Raw genomic sequence first — 17,593 nt, forward strand, 5'->3', positions numbered from 1 at the left:
AATATTCTCTACAAGGCTGCCTCTCTGCAGTTTTAATACTTTAATGCAATTACTGCCAACACAAGACTGTGACATACATACATTTTTGCTAACATTATTAGTTAATACTAAAAGTTTTAAAATGTTTCTGCGTTCATCATCCGTAAGTAGAGGAAGTCATACAGCCTATGCCGCCCCCAGGGGTGGGAAGGAAGGCAGATGGTAGTCACAAGAAGTTGTAAAAAGTATCCCATTCCTCCTTTCACACTCTTCTGATTGACTGCCCAAGTAACCCAACCCTTTCATCCACTGTTAGCCCAATGTCCATGGGCAGATCTTTTTTGCGGGTGAACAAGGTCTCATTTGAATGAGCCAACGATGTATCTGGCTGTCTTAACAGGCTGCCCGAGCGAACTAACTAGCTACCCAAGCGAACTAACTAGCTACCCAACGCTGACATCAATCGCTCTTTCAAATAATAAATCTGCTCACCAAAAAGCACCTTAACCCGAAGGGAACAGTTTAGGCTTGGTCCCAGCAAGGCAGCGGGCCTTGTGTTTAGAGCAAAATTTCCCGGCGGTGCTGCGGACCGGCGCTAAACACCCAACGGCCCGGCCCCGGTCCGCAGACCGGTGGTTGGGGACCCCTGATCTAGATGATCAAAAAGCCAGGACTAGAGTTATACCTGATCCCAGCCATTGTGGTCAGGTATTAGTTGTCAAACACCGCCGGTACTCGTCCCGTGTACAGTGCGCTCGCCTCCCTAGCCTACTCCATTACACTGGCACATGACATCCGTGGTTCGTGTGGTAGATGTTGGGTCAAGTTTAAAGCAAGGCTAGCTTCATACAAGTGTAATGTGGGTGTATTTTTATGTTCCTATTAAGTTGCAGATCCTGACTCAATAACAGGTCTACTTATCCAAAGTACAAGCTCTAACCTCTGAGCTCTTCAGCAGAACTTCATTATAGGACATATGGCGAAGTTTTAAGTCATATATGCCACACAATATCCTACAAGTCCATATAGATGGCGAGTGCTACACAGCAAGGTTAGTTTCACGCCGATTCAGACACAGACCCCTGCGGTTCTACTGAGCCCAATTTCCAATTTAGATAGTTCTAGGGCTCTATACCGATAGGCATAAAACAGACGTTGGTCCTGATGTTAGAGCCATAACTTGAACCTTAAAGGGGTTGTCAGGTTAATTTTGTTTTATTAATTCATGCACTCCATGTGCAAGAGAAAAAAAACAAAACCAAAAAAAAAAAACCAAACAAACAAGCAGTCTATATGTACTTCTCCTAGCTTCCTGCAGCTCCAGCACAGTGGCTTCATTCTCCATGGTCTATGTTGAAAGGTTGCAGTTAGCCTGTTTACAGGGGTGTTGCAGGCTACTGCAGCCAATCACAGACCAGAATTTTGAGCATTGAAGTATGTATTGGAGTAATTGGGCTAAGCAACAGCAAATGTGAAAAAGACTTGGGCATACTAATAGATCATAGACTGAACATGAGTCAACAATGTGATGCAGCAGCCAAAAAGGCAAACACAATTCTGGGATATATAAAGAGAAGCATAAAGTCTAGATCACGCAAAGTAATTATCCTCCTCTACTCTTCCTATGAGGAACAGTTGAAGGATCTGGGAATGTTAAGCTTTCAAAAAAGGCCGGCAGGAGAATTAATATCTGAAGGGCTGTCACAGTGCAGAGGGATCAGCCCTATTGTCGGAAAGACTAGAAGCAATGGGATGAAACTGAAAGGGAGGAGACACAAATTAGAGATTAGAAAAAAAACTTTCTGACAGTGAGGGTGATCAATGAGTGGAACAGGTTACCATGGGAGGTGGTAAGTTCTCCTTCAATGGAAGTATTCAAAACAAAGGCTGGACAAATCTCTGTCTGGGATGATTTAGTGAATCCTGCACTGAGCAGGGGGTTGGACCCGATGACCCTGGAGGTCCCTTCCAACTCTATGATTCTATGATAATTATCTGCAGCAGCTTGTGACATTCCATGCATAGGCTGACTGAAGCCTGTAAATACAGCAACACAGGGGAGATCAGAGCTGCAGAGGAGAGTCAAAAGACCCAAGTATTGACTTACTTTTACACATGCGACCACAATAAAAAAAATTTTTTTAAAATAGCTTGAACCCCTTTAAAATACAGCCATGTTGACACTGTGAAACTAAGCTTAGTGGAAGTCGTTAGCCTCCCCCATTACCATCATGTAAAACACTACTACAGTGTTACCTATATACTACCGTATACAACTTAGCTGTGGGCCAAACATTCATTCGACTGCCAGAAAGTCCTCCAGACTCGCTCAAGTCAAGTGTGCATGAGCTGTCAATGGGCAGCAGCTTATATCTCGCAGGAGCAAAGGATGAGGTAGGTTGAAAACCAGCGTGTCTGATCATCCCTTCCACTAACACAAGCTAGGCAACAATTCACAATTTTCCCACCTATGCTTGCCCCAGTGTCATACATGAGATCACATTTACACATCAGGTCACACACTGTAAACACCAGTAGTTACTCCATGTTCTTATGTCCACCTGACATCAGCAAGTAATCACTGCATAATGAGCTACAGTTCACTGGCCGCTGGAAGTGTAGCAATCAAAGTCAGTCATCTAACTTTACCTCTTTCTAAAATGAAGGGATAAATCCCAAATCTTATGCAATTACTAGTGAGAATGCCAATGCAGCAAGCTTCTCTGCGGGAACATTCAGAAGCTACAGCAGCAAACTGCAAGAACTTTGTCAATTTTCTCTATTCTGGCAGGGTGGTGGCTCTGACAGCTAGTAGTTTGGGTAAAGCAATATTCACACGGGCACAGATTTGCCACGGACTTTCCGTGCTGACCCTCCGCATGGAAAATCTGCCGCATTTATGGAAGCAGCAAAGAAGATGAGATTTTCAAAATCTCATCCACACGTTACAGAAAACACAAAACCTGTGCGAAAATTAACACACAGTGCGGATTCTAAATCCACAGCATGGTAATTCCAGCACTGGATTTCCGGTGCAGATTCCACCTCTTCAAATGAAGGGGACAAATCTGGCACCAAAATCAGTTAAAATTTGTTAACCAAATGGTGCGGTTTTTGATGCGTGTTCTCCGTTGGGCATCTGCTTTGGACATTCTGCAGCAAATGCATCCCAAGTGGGCATAGCCTTAAGGGGACTGTCACCTCCGCTGAGCCCCATCAAGTACTGGGAGCATAGTGGAAAGAGTACTGAGTTCAGGGATGTAATTTTTATACTTGTCTCCTTCCCAACAAAGCTGCGGTATAAATACTACACCCTGGAACTCCGCTTTCACTATGCGCCCAGTGCTTTACAATTAGTGTCCCCTCTAATAAGTCCCATAGGTAAACATGAAAAAAATAAATAAAAAGAGCCATACCTTCGGTGCTTAATCCTGGACTTGACGTAAACTTTGCAACATCGACAATTTTGACTGCAAACTGCTGTCCTGTTTCTCTGTTGATACATCTTCGGACAACACTAAATGGGCCCCTGCGGAGAGAGAGCAATGATTAATGTATAAATGTACACAGCTCAAGCACTCAACATTATCAACCTTAACCCCTTAGTGGCGGCTAATATGCATTTTTACTGACCTCACTAATGGGCTTTAAATCTGCACATTAAAAAAAAAAAAAAGATGTATGGCGGTGGCTTGGCTGTCTGACAGCCAGGCTCCTGCTCAAACTGCCAAGAGCAAAGAAACCTCAGATCCTGGCAGCTTACCCCCTTACATGCCACAATCACTAGCAACTGCGGCACGTAAGCAGATAACAGGGGGAAGGTACTCTGTCACCCATCAGCACTCCACAGTGTGATTTCAAGGTACCAATGGGTTCCCAGGGCCTGACAATAGCCTTCATTGTCTGCCATGTAACTTTGGCAGAGACTAATAGGCTGCTGTCAAAGGCTTAATAGCATGCGCTGCATAGGTAATGCAGTGTACTATCCAAGTGGTTAAACAAATATATATAGCATAAATAAATAATAATTCAACACACTTTAAAAAGAAAAAAAAAAATCTACTTTAAAAACATTTTTCCCACAAAACCCATTTTAAATTGATAAAATACCCCCCCAAAAAATATTTACATTTTTCTTTAAGCGACATAACCGGTGTTACCATGTTCGTAACCACACAAATGAAGAAACTATTTTAAAAAAGTTTCTTGCCTACAGTGAACGCCTCCCAAAAAAAAAAAGAAATCCAAAACCACATGTACCTCAAAATGGTACCAATAAAAACGGTAACTCTTCCTACAAGCAACAAGACCTCCCAGAGACGGAACAATAGAAGCATTCTGGCTCTTGGAATAGGACTCTGCTGATTCAATGTAAAAAACAAACATGATTTTATTGTGCAGAACGAGTAAATAAAAAAAATACCTATATACTTCACACAGCAGTAATAATGCTGATCCAGATAAGAAAACGTTGTGTTGTACCGAGTGATGAACACCATAGAAACAACCCGAAAAACAATGGTGGAATTTCTGGGGCATTTTTACATCTCTCCTTCCCCTACGACACATTCTGTGTACCCCAGAGTGGTGGAAAGTACAACTCTCTGGAATCAGAAACCAGCCCTCGTACAGCTACGTCTACCAGTTAGGGCTCTTACAATGCGACCATGAAAAAAAAACAAAACACAAAAGCCATTTGCGGAATATTTCTTGCAAAACCTGTGTGCGGTCACATGCTCCTTCGGTCGTGATTTTCCCAAAATTGTTACATATGAATACACCCCAAGATCAATATCATGCCAACATTATGCCCACAAATCTCAGCTGAAGCACAGGCCCGATTCCCAAAACTAACAGGATCTGACGAAGTTGCTCATTCAGGTAATTAACCTGCGGTCGGGCACAAAGACAGAAATGTGCCAGTATTACTTACACCCCTCTGAGGCTGGGTAGACAGACAAATTACAGCCTCAAGGGACGCTTTTCAGATGCCAACAGTGAAGAGGATTATGGAGTTGATGCATAGAATGTGTTTTTGTATAGAAACAGACCTAAATGTTCTATATGTGTGTCACTATATGTATCATGCCATGACTTTACCAAAATGCAAAGATTCCTTGGCCCATTGGTACAACGACACGGTCAGCCACGGAGCAGAAAGGTTTGTAGAACTGGTTGTCTAAGGTTGGACAGATGCACGAGTGACCCCATAACAGCCCTCACTCCCATGCGGTACGGACCCCTACAATGCAGCATATCCAAAGCCTGACATGCGATCGCCACCTCCAGACCCTGCTACCGGGTGTTGGCACTATAGTGAAAGTGTGACTGCCAGTCATTGGATCATTTGGTTAGATAATGCATTGGCGGGGGCTTTAAATAAGGACATCAAGCTTTAAATATCAGGGCTGTGAAGTCAAAAGAAATGTACAGACTCCGGCTTATAAAACAATATATTATAAGTATAGTTGATTCACTACAGAATTTCTTGCATATTTCCTTTAAGGTGAATGCACATGGGTGGAAATTCCACAGCGGAATTTCCTGCAGAATTTCCGCCATTGCACGCTGCCATAGAATTGCATTAGTTCATTCAATCCTATGCAAATGGCATATGACCGCGTGAAAGCTTACGCAGTTAACACATCACGGCATGTCCTATTTCTGTGCGAGGCTCACACAGGAACGTCACCGCTGATGCAGTGGCTCTGCACATGCGCCGGCTGTGCGGCAGCCGCCACACAGCAGAGGGGAGGAGAAGACGTCGCAGGTGGTGAGCCATGGATCACGGGTCGCATCCTGCTGCGAGAATTCTCGCAGTGAGATCAGACCGGGCCGTCTGCTTGAGCCCTTAATAGGAATTTATTAAGGCTTTGAAATGTTTGATTCATGTAAGCCCCTAGTTATCAAAAACATTGGTAAGTAGGATGTGCAAACAGCAATAGAAAAATCTAAACTACTGCCTTTCCTCTCTATAAGGCTGTCTGCACCCAGACGGATTTGAATTGCACAATCCGGAGTGGGCAGCGGCCTTAAACCAAGTATCTTAAAGGGGTTGTCCCGCGGCAGCAAGTGGGTCTATACACTTCTGTATGGCCATATTAATGCACTTTGTAATATACATTGTGCATTAATTATGAGCCATACAGAAGTTATAAAATGTTTAATACTTACCTGCTCCGTTGCTGGCGTCCTCGTCTCCATGGTTTCGGACTAATTTTCGGCCTCTGATGGCCAAATTAGCCGCGCTTGCGCAGTCCGGGTCTTCTGCTTTCTTCAATGGAGCCTCTCGTGCAGGATGCCGTCTCCGTGTAGCTCCGCCCCGTGCCGATTCCAGCCAATCAGGAGGCTGGAATCGGCAATGGACCGCACAGAAGAGCTGCGGTCCACGGAGGAAGAGGATCCCGGCGGCCATCTTCACCGGTAAGTATAGAAGTCACCGGAGCGCGGGGATTCAGGTAAGCGCTCCGGTAAGCTTTCTTTAGGTCCCTGCATCGGGGTTGTCTCGCGCCGAACGGGGGGGGGGGGGGGGGGGGGGGGGGGGTTGAAAAAAAAAAACCTGTTTCGGCGCGGGACAACCCCTTTAATGCTGCTTCTTCAAGGCTTTTAGTTGAGATGCATCTGTGATGCATCTGTGCTGCATAATCTGCACATGCTCAGTAGGACGCTCCTCTTCAACAGACCAGAGGAATCATAATGGTGATGAAGAGCGCAATGCTACCATTTTAACAGTTTAAAGAACCAAGGGCGGAAAATTTACAGCGCTTAGTCCAGGCCTTTAATACCAGCCAATAGCAAAAGTATGATGCAGGATTAAAGCTTCTACTATCAAGTAGGATCAGGTCAAGTCCTTGGCTGTCAGACACAGGCGAAGACCTGGAGGAGAAGGCTGAAGCGGTTTTTGTACTAAAGAGAAAGCGAAAATGTTGTTTAGCCCCCGGGTGCCCCCTGTCACAACAGAGCTGGAGGGTCCTATCAGGCCCTTATCAGCTGTGCTAGTGACCGTAACTGGGGCTCCTATGGATGTGTGAAATAGAAAAAAAAAAACACATTGTTAAAGACCCCTAGAAGTCCTGTATGTAAAAAATAAATAAATAAATTTAAAAAAATTACAGAAGAGAATAAAATATACATAAAAAAGAAAAAAAAATATATATATATATATATATTTCCGGCCAGCAGTCCAGCATTTTCCTGGAATTCAAAGGATGAAGTAGTGCACCTTGTTCAGTTCAAAAGCCTCCATCTCTGCTGGTATGGGTTGCATTAGTGCCTATGGCACGGGCAGTTACACATCCTGAAAGGCACTATGAATGCTGAGCAGTCTATAGAGGTTCCCATCCAGACAACGTCTCTTTCAGGGAAGGCCTTGTGTATTTCAGCAAGACAATGCTAAACCACATACTGCATCCATCACAACAGCATGGCTTCACAGAAGAAGAGTCCTGGTGCTGAACCGCCTGCAGTCCAGACCTTTCACCAATAGAAACATTCACGCATTATGAAAGGAAAAATCTGACAAAGACGTCCGAGGTCTGTTGAGCCGCTAGAATCCTGCATGAGACAAGAATGGGACAACACTCCTCTCCCAAAACTCCAGCAATTGTCCCCTCACTTCCCAGACTGTTGTATAAAGAAAAGGTGATGCTACACAATGGTAGGCATCGCCCGGCCCAACTTTTGTGAGATGCGTTGCTGCCATCAATTTATAAATGAGTAATTTAAAAAAAAATTAAAATGGAAAAGGGTCACCTTCTGACATGTGTGAAAAATAGCGATTCTGAAAAACAGTGATGCTGACTTTTTAAAAATAGTTTTACATTGTTCACCATATTTCCATTGTTACGGTTGTTATGATCACGGCAATACCCAAGGGGTTAAGCATTACAAAAACAGATGGACATCGAAAAAAATAAAATAAAACTGTAGTCCACAACTCCTAAAGCATAGCTGTCATCTCTTGTAGTACTCTTGAAAAATGAAAGCTGCTCTGTGATTGGTTGCCATGGGCAACAAGGTTTTTCCTTCAGTCACATTTTCATAATTCCGCCCCGTAGTATTTAGTTACTTGATTCATGTACTATTTTAAATGACTTTTTTTTGTCAAAGCTACAATTAGTGTCCCGTTCTCTCCTATCACTGTAGGGATTGCTCCCATCACTCTAAATGCAGTGCTGGCAGAGAATTCATTCATTTCAGTGGGACTGCGGAGATACCCGAGTGGATATCTGTAGGTAGGGGATAACTGGTTATTCTGGTAAAAGCCCTCTAAAAAGAAAAATCATACGAAATCAAAAAGTGAAATTAAAGTATCACCTCAAGGCTGCCTGTCCACGGGCGATGATCCACGGGCGCTCTCTGAAGCTTTCCATAGCGTTGCAGAAGATAGCGGTCCCGCTTGTCTTCTGCATATAGCGTGACCCTTCATTTACACACTTATGCAAATTGAACGCTCAAAACGGTCACTCAAACTGCCATTTGAGCGAATTTTGAGTGATCATCTTGCTGTGTTATGGACATCGATTACCGCTCAAAAGACATCTTTTGAGCGATAATCGTGTCTAAATGGGGTATAAGTGAGAAGGTTTACTTTGATGCCATTTACATTGTGTAAATCCTGCAACGTTGTCTAGTACAATGTGTAAAGCCAACCTAAAGCTCGTGCCTACAATGAAAGAGATTGGGGCTGATGCAGTGGTAGCAGCCCATCTCCCGGCACAGCAGGACTCAGCAGAGGACTTCACGGCCCGTTGAGGTGGAGGACTGCTGTGACGGCACTTTGTGCACGTCTCTTCTCTACACTGCGAGATATGGGATATCCTCTGGGCGGCCCCTATTACCGGAATCAGTTGCACTTTTAAAAATGAAATTGCGGTAAAGAAATCCTACTACACGGTAATTATGGTAATGTGGATGACGTGTTTATGTACACAGTAATTAATAATGGGTGTAAATGTCAGCCACATAAAAATATACACAGCACACCTTTCTAGTTTGTTACCACATCATTTGTCTGTGGATTAGCTGCTATGTGAAGGAAAATAATAGTCATAACCACAGGCAATTACATAAAACACAAGCGGCAATGCCATTTGGTAGTAGAAGATAAGGATCTGCCATTTTTCATGGATCTTAAATTCCTTCTTCTATTGGTGACCACTGTGCCTGTAATAAACCCATTAGTTGGTGTCACATGCACCCAAGAGTTTTTTTCACTATATGTACAGAGTGAGGCAAAAGTCTGGTCACACCCGTTTAACTGGTTTAATGCCCTTTTACACAGCACAAATACACTGGGGAACAACAAGAAAAAAACATTTTGCATGGTGCCTAAAATTTTAGACTTCATTCTGGGTATTTTAGTCTCGCCGATTATGAAGATACCACTCATTTCGTTGTAGGAGAATATCAGAGATATTCCTGATGTCAGTATCTATTTTTGTTATAGTTACTATCACGTTGTGCTCCTGGGACCTGTAGTTCTCCGAGTTTGGCCTCCTGCAGGTGGCCGGGTTGTATCCAGCTGTGAGAACGCTGCCACCTGAGCCAGCGCGTCAGCGGTGACTTTTCTGTGCGGGCCTCTGCGATGCTCACACAGAAATAGGACATGCCGCTATTTGTTTACGCGCGAGTTTTCACGCTGTCAAATCGCGGCTGTCTGCTTGGATTGCATTATCTAATGCAAGCCTATGGCGGCGGTCATGGGTGGAATTTTCCACCAGTGTGCAGGAGGCCTTTCCTGGTGCACACTTCCACAGGTGTGGGATGATTGGGCTGGCTGGGTGTGTATTGCTCCAGATCAGCCAATCACCACTGGTCTGCTGCACATAATTACCGGCCGCACTTGCTAGAGGGTTATGGTCATTTATCTTTCTTATTCCCTCTCGTGACCCTCGTGTTTAGAGTCATGCATGTTTTGCTTGGTGTTGCTGCATACTTCAGGTTCTGCATGGGATTCCCTTGTCCGTTGATGTGAACAGTGTCCTGGTCTGCTTGGATGCCATCTATGGCAAGCCAGGCCCCTAGGCTCCAGCATGGGGCCGTCCCTATTAGGACGATCACCCCGCTTGCAGGCAGGACTCCTGGGGTTTAAGTTGTCTTGTTTTAGGGACTCATAAGACAATGAGAACCCTTGTAGTGGGCTTGTGAGCTTAAGTATTTTGGCCAAGACACGGAACAATACATTGTATGTACTTTAGCTATTTCATCTGCTCATGCGTGTTGGTATTTTAGGTAAGCATTTTGGTGTTTAACATTAGTTGTTGGATTTCTGCTTGCAAGTCCCAATCACTGTTCAGTCTGTGTGCATTCCCCTTCTATTTGCATTCTTCTTGGGTGTGGTATGCATTACGCTCAAGTCGAACGAGACATTTACTTTATTTTCCCGCCAGCATTTGCTTACTATTAGTACATATCGCCACCATTGCACATCAAGTTTGTAAAGTTTGAACAATTTGTAAAGACATTGTAGAGAAATGAAACGCGTTTTGGCTATGAATGTAAAAAAATATTTCCTGCGATAAGCGTGGAGAAGCTAAAAGCAGGTAAATTCGATGGACCACAAATCCGGGAACTCATGAAAGACCAGCGTTCCAAGATTCAGCGGACAAATTTAAGGCGCGTGCGTTCTTTTTTAGGGTTGTAAAACATTTCCTTGGGAACTACGGAGAACTTGTTAAGAATACACTCCCTCCTTGTTCTGAACACTTGGGTGTAACATGAGCGTCACATTGTAGGACCCGCAGTCATTTTGGATCGAATTCCAGATTGTCTTGGTGATATAAGTGATGAACACCAAGAAATAAGGACCATGGAAGAACAGGACTGCGGGCGATGGGATACACATATGATGGCAGACTCTGGTGAAACATACAGCGCTAATGTCCAGGAATATCTGCTTCCAGGGAAATCACAAAAATGTCGTTTCATCGACAGCACAATAAAGAAACTTTTGTTTTATTCGTGTTCCAGGCTTTTTAGGATTGCTCTCTGTACCTTCAGTATTTGATTGGCAGTGGTTACATGTATAATACAATATGTATACATTTATATGGACATCTGTCATATCTTAATAAGCAGACCTGATGATAAAAACTAATGTCATTTTCAGAATTTATGACAATATATACCCAAAAATCCCCCCAAAAGTTTTAATATCTCAGTCACCAAAAACTCTGTTCCCCAGTGTAATCGTTCAGAAACCCACAGATTTTTGCGCTCCCCCAGGAATTTGAATAATATTTGTCCCTTGTAAACATATGTAGCGGCTGAACAACTGAATGAGAATTGTTGAGTTACAGCATGCACGACGTGCCATTCAGTGTAAACAGCGGTCGTTCATTCCTGAATAGTTGTTTACAGTGAATGGAGGGGAACGCTCCCCAACTCACTTTGCCTCCAATCTGGCAGTGCTATGAGCAACACCAACAATACTCGCTCCTTTGTAACAGCACAGGAGGGGGCATCGCTTGCCCAACAGTTCGTCCCATGTAAAAGGACCATTACAATGAAGATTTACTGCCAGTTTGTGAAAGTATTAATTAATAGGGATGGCGGCTGCATTTTTTGGTGGCCATTTTGAACTCACCATATTAAATTCAGCTCAGGTTTTTCAAATGGGAAGGAGGGGTGGGGGTTATACTAATCTAGGCCAGAATTTACTGAAATGCACTGAAAGTATCAGCTTTGTCTTATCTTTACTTGTTTAGGAGTGAAGTGCTTCACATGATGTGTAGGACGTGTCCATCATTCCACCAAGTGCTCATGGGTAAACGTTTAATCCAGTCTTTATGTGAATGGAGGGAGGCCGGGGAGCGAGGGGAGAGAAATCTCCTGCACTGCCCCGCCCCCCTGCTGGTCGCTCTGTGAACCAACCTGGTCTGCTAGCTCCTGTGCAGGAGCACGGGAGCGAGGAGACGCAGGGAGGAGAGTTGGGCATTGTTTGCCCAACATTCGTCCTGTGTAAATTGGGCTTAACACTATCTCACTTCTATATAAAAAACTATAGGATAGTAACATAAGGAATTTCAAAAAAAAAAGGGACAGGTACCCCAAAATGGTAACAATAAAAAGACTACAGCCTGCCCTGGAAAAGAAAAGACGTTTTTGTCCCCAAACTCCACTTTTTATTTTTCCATATATATTGTTAAAAAGCTTTGAAACTTTATAGTACCATTAAAAGAAGAATTTTTTTTTAGGTTATAGGTAGCTGTTGGAAGATGTGGATGAAAAACACCACAACGATGAACAAGCAAAATATGGCTGTCACGGGAAGGGGTTAACAAATGCTGATAGCCACATGATTTTGCAGCCTAGTCCGCTACACACTTGTGCAGCCATTCTATTGAAGAGCCTGCCCATGGCACGTGGGTGTGGTTTTTGGCCGTCATTACAAGGGATCATTTGCACGATTGCATGCTACAATCACAGGTGAGACTTTTCTCCTATGGCTCCACAATACAGTTCATAGATTCAACCTGGAACTGCCTGTACCGAAAACCACCACCAAGATGGTTTGGCAATAGCACCAGAACCACCACACAATGAACTCGGCCTTAGAGGACCTTTGTTCCATAGTGATTTAGCGTCCACGCTTGCAGCGGGCACGCTGGCATCCTCCGTCTTTGCAGGCCTCTCAAAATAAATCAGCAGGAAAATTGGCTTCTTGGCTTCTAATGTTTCCCCATCAAGAAGCTGGAGAGGGTCAATAACTATGATTGTAACGGTATAGAGAGATGATTAAAGCTTGGAAGGATGCTTCATCACAGACGACCACGTTTACCGATAGAGACGTGACCGCTGGAGGATCGGCTCATCTGTTGGAGGCGCTTTTAATAAATAGTAAATTATAAACAGAACTCTTTTAAACAGGCCGTTAAATTCATTGTAGTGTGTCCGAATTATTCTGAACACATATTTAAGAAGGTTGTTGTAATCGCCGTTCAACACGGGGAAACAGATGGCTTTTTAAGAACTAATGTAAAATGCATCACAATAAAGCATCAGTCTAGCAGATATTGCCTTCCAATTAGTGTGAAATATAGCATTTAGTGTATGCGCGGCCAGCGTTTATGCCAGTCTGTTGGGGGGTTGGATCTTAACCTACAAAGTAGCTTGTTTTCTCAATTAATAAGGGTGATCACACCATGATAAAGCACAGATAAGGCATCCAAGGCTCAGCGCACAGCCGAGAACAAGCTTTACCAAGAGCTTCTCGTCTCACAGGAAGGCGGCCAATCGATGGACAGCTCTTGCACATGTTAACGGCCTGCTTTTTACCCCAAGCTTTAAATGAAGATTTGTAACTATGTAAAAAAAAGCAACTCAAACGCAACAGAAAATTATTTGATCTTAACCCCTTAAGGACATGACCCATTTTGGCCATAAGGATGCGACCATTTTTTTTCCCTTTGGGTGGGGGGGGGGGGGGTTCATCTCCCCTTTTCAAAAGCCATAACTATTTTTTTATTTTTACATTGATGAGGGCAGTATGAGGGCTTGTTTTTCCACATGGCAAACTGTAGTTTGTATAGCTACCACTTTAGGGTGCGTATAAAAAAAAAAAAAAAAAAAAAAAAGGTATTGTAAAGCTTTTACAAGTTTTTTTGGAGGACAGGGAGACACATCAACTCGGCCATTATCTTTTACAGCGTTAAAGGGGTTTTCCAGGGAAATACTGTTAAGCTATAATCAGGATAGGTCATCAATAGTTGATCGGCCAGGGTTTGTCGCTCGAGACCCCAACCAATCTAAGCTAAGCAAGAGCATGCTATCAGGGCCACAACACCACAGAAGTCAGAGTGGAAGCCTTCGTGCCAACCTCGGTGTAGTGGCCGGCCGCTATACAGAGATCGGTGCAGATGCTTATGCTCCGACCTCTGTGTTATTGCGGTACTGACAGCTTGCGACTGCTCAGCTGATTCTTTGGGCCCCTGAGCGGCGAACCCCGGCCGATGAACTACTGAGGACCTATCCTGATGATAGCTTATCAATAGCATTTCCCTGGAAAACCCCTTTAATCATGCAGCGTACATAACACAATAAAACCTTTTCTGCTGGCTGCTACAATTCTGACGATACCAAAATTATTTTTGACATTATTCTGAGCTGTGCCATCCACAGAAAATAAGTTTACATCCTGGTTCATTAAGTGGCCCCCAGCCAAAATGTAAATGTACATCCTGTGGCGTTACACGGTTCAGATGGGATTCACACGGGCGCACTTGCATGCACATTTAGGCTGCGTGTTCACATGTGCGACTGCGTTCACTGTACCTTTAGCACGCACAAATCGTTTGTAATTGTGTGAATGTTCTCGGCCATTCAAATGGCCAACTAGTTTATAGAGTTCAAGATGTGCAAGAAAATAAGAATATGCTGCGTTTTCGTGTGTGACAGAGCTGCGGACATCAAATATGAGCATGTGAAAGAACCCATTGATTTGGGTGGCTTCAATTTTCTGCATATGGCACGCAAATATATTCCACGGTGAAGCTTGTGTGAATCTGGCCTAAAGGTCGTCTTCCAGATAATTAATTTTTTTTAAAGCTGCTCGGCATGGTGGGGAAAAAAAAAAAAACAAAAAAAAACACATAGAAGGACCTATTCCGCTGACTCATCGCAACAGTGCCCGCAACGCACTGCTCCCTACTGCAGCTGCTGACCAGCGTCCATATATCATTATTGCAGCAGATAACCCTGTTAATTTTTATTATTTTAGCTACAAAAGAGAACAGGAAAAGGGCTCCTGCACAAATTTTTCTTGCGCTTTTTTTTTCACACCAATGTCAATGAGACTTTCTAATGTTAAAAACGCATCGCACAAAAATTGCAAAGCACCAACTTGCGATGCGTTTTTCACATTAGAAAGTCCCATTGACAATTAAGTGAAAAAAACGTGCAAGAAAAAACGCAAGTGTGCAGGAGCCCCGAAAGATTTCTTATGCTGTCGAATTTTCTCGGACAGGACATGAAGCATGTATCATAAGTTGGACTGATCTTCAGACATACCTTACAGGCAAAAAAATTACATTTTTGTATTAAACATATTTAAGAGTTTTTGGTGACTTATTATATTTGCAGTCACAATCTATATTGAAATACTATTTTTTTTAACCCCTTAACAACCGCCAACACACCTTTTGACAGCCTGTATCGGCGATCTATGTATGAAGAAAGATTGCGGCGCCATCTCCCTCCATACATTGCGGGTGCCGACTGTTTCTTACAGCCGACACGCGGAGGCAACAACTCTGATAAGCCGCACGGCTCACCAGGGCGGTTAACCCTTTAACTGCTGCTGTCAATTCTGACAGCAGCATTTAAATCCCCCGAACACCGTACGGCCCTCTGCAATGAAATCGCCAAGAGCCATGCGGGTGTCATGGCAGCCGGGGGTCTTCTGAAAGGCCCCAGGGCTGTCATGGCAGAATTCCTATCAAGCCATGCTTGTGGGGTGGCTTTATGGACTGCCTGTCAGACAGCAGTATGGTGTAATACTATGGCCGCCTGCACAAGGGCGGAAATCCCGCGGCGGGATTTCCCACGGGATTTCCGCCGCTCAAAGCCTGCATAGGATTGCGTTAATAAACGCAATCCTATGCAGATGACCGCGGTTTGGCCATGCAAAATCTCGTGCGGCAAACAAACCGCGCATGCGCCGGCTGCCCCGCAGCCGGCACATGAAAGAGCCGGGGCCACCGGGCGCGGGTGAGTACGCGCTCGTCCCTGCAGGCGCTCGGGTCAGGACCCGCTCGTCTGCAGGCGGCCTATGGCATTACATCATACTGCAGGAGCGATCAAAGCATTGCTAGTTGTTTACAAAAAAGTAAAAATAAGAACAATAAAGTTTTACTTATTTAAAAAACAAAAAAGTTGTAAAAGTTCAAAAATAAACACAAATCCTTTGCCATATTTGTAATGAAAGAATCTAAATAAAATAAAAATACACATCATGGAAAAAATGCAATAAAAAGCGACCATAGCCATATGTATTCCAAAATCATATCAACGCAAACGACAATGTCTCACAAAAAAAAAAGGCCCTCGCACGACTATGTAGACGGAAAAATAAAAAAGCAATTGCGCGCAGAAGATTGTGAAAGAAAATTTTTAAAAATGCAATATCTTTGTAAAGAACAAAATGCCGTAGAAACAAGACGCACCAAAAGATCGTGGAATTTCTTTTTTTCCCCCCTTTCTCTCCGCTTAGAATTTTTTAAGTTTTTCAGTACATTATATGGTACATTAAGTAATAGCATTGAAAAATACAACTCGTCCTGCAAAAATAATAAAAAAAAAAAACAACCTTATATTAGCTACGTCAATGGATTAAAAAAAAAAAAAAAAGAAGGAGTTCCGATTTTTTAAAAGGGGGGAGTAAAAAAACGAAAATGGAAAAATGCTCTGTCACTAAGGGGTTAAACCTCGACCATTGAGCACAATGGGCCGTTACTTCTTGACCTCTAGAGAAAACTTTGCAGCAGTCATCTCACTGATCAATACATGAGCGACTGTTGGCTCGTGTACACACTGTCCCCAACATGGCGCTGAGTGAGAAGCTGTTGTCAGTAGTCACTTGTCACGCTGTTTCAGTGAGCAAAAATGGAGCGCTGAGCGACTTTGGGCTAACTTTAGCTGAAAACAAAAACAATCAATACTTACCTAGTTGGCGCCGTCTGAGCCCCTGCCGCTGCTCTCCAGAGCTCCGGCACTTGTCAGCGCCGACAGACCCCGCCTCCAGAAGTGATCGCTCTGATTGGTGCATCCAGTACTGGCTCAGCCAATCACAGCCATTCACTGAATGGCTGTGATTGGTGCATCCAGTGCTGGCTGTGCTGCCTCAGCTAATTTGAGCAATCTCTTGTTGGTCTTCAAACCCCGTCACTAGCAAACGCCTGTGTGAGGGAGGCCTTCCGCGGTCTCTGTCGGCAGAGCGAAGGGGTTACAAAATGGGTAAAATGCATGAGCCCTTGACTTGATGTGGTGCGGTTTGTTACCATGTTTATGTATTACGTACCACTACACGCTATGCCAAACATGCACTCCTCACCACAGCGTCTACAGGGTGGTCACGGAGAAGCAGGCCGGCACCACACTCATACGAAAGCTGTACAAGAGAAAATTTGCCTTTGTTGCCCACAGCAACCAATCATAGCACAGCTTTCATTTCTTGTACTGCTGAGGTAAAATTAATGCCACATGGTGGTTGGCTGCTATGGACATCAGATTCTTTTAGACCGCTTCAGAAGAGTGTGGTGCGGGGCTCATTTCCTGTGGCCACCTGATACAACAAACTTTATTGGAATGTTTACCAGGAGATATTTTAATTAGATGCATTAAGAATAGAAGAAAAGTCTGTGGAGGCTTTTGGAAAGTTCTGCCAATGTCAACAATATTAATTGGAGCAACACCTGGGGCTTTGGTACAGCAGCGATCTCATTCAGTGGATGTAGGTGGAGCGGGCTGGAGATCACGTCCGGCCACCCGCCTCCAATCACAGGCGATCGACAGCCTGCTTACACAGATATTGTTCAGCTTTTAGTTTAAGCAGGCATAAAACCTGAATGAAAGTGAAAGAATTATCACTCATTGTTTAGTCGCTGGCCGCTTTTAC

General features: G+C 43.8%; 1 protein-coding gene across 4 annotated transcripts in view; it reads right to left on the minus strand.

Annotated features, from left to right (window-relative positions):
- Positions 1-17,593, minus strand: part of CASK (calcium/calmodulin dependent serine protein kinase) — a 268,122-nt gene that overhangs the window by 210,052 nt on the left and 40,477 nt on the right. For all 4 annotated transcript variants that reach the window (XM_066599973.1, XM_066599972.1, XM_066599971.1 and 1 more), the window contains exon 2: positions 3,396-3,508. In XM_066599973.1, the coding sequence (XP_066456070.1) occupies positions 3,396-3,508 (113 nt within the window). The remainder of the gene's footprint in view (positions 1-3,395; positions 3,509-17,593) is intronic.

Source organism: Eleutherodactylus coqui, chromosome 4 (genome assembly GCF_035609145.1).
Source record: "Eleutherodactylus coqui strain aEleCoq1 chromosome 4, aEleCoq1.hap1, whole genome shotgun sequence".
Classification (NCBI taxonomy): Eukaryota; Metazoa; Chordata; class Amphibia; order Anura; family Eleutherodactylidae; genus Eleutherodactylus; species Eleutherodactylus coqui.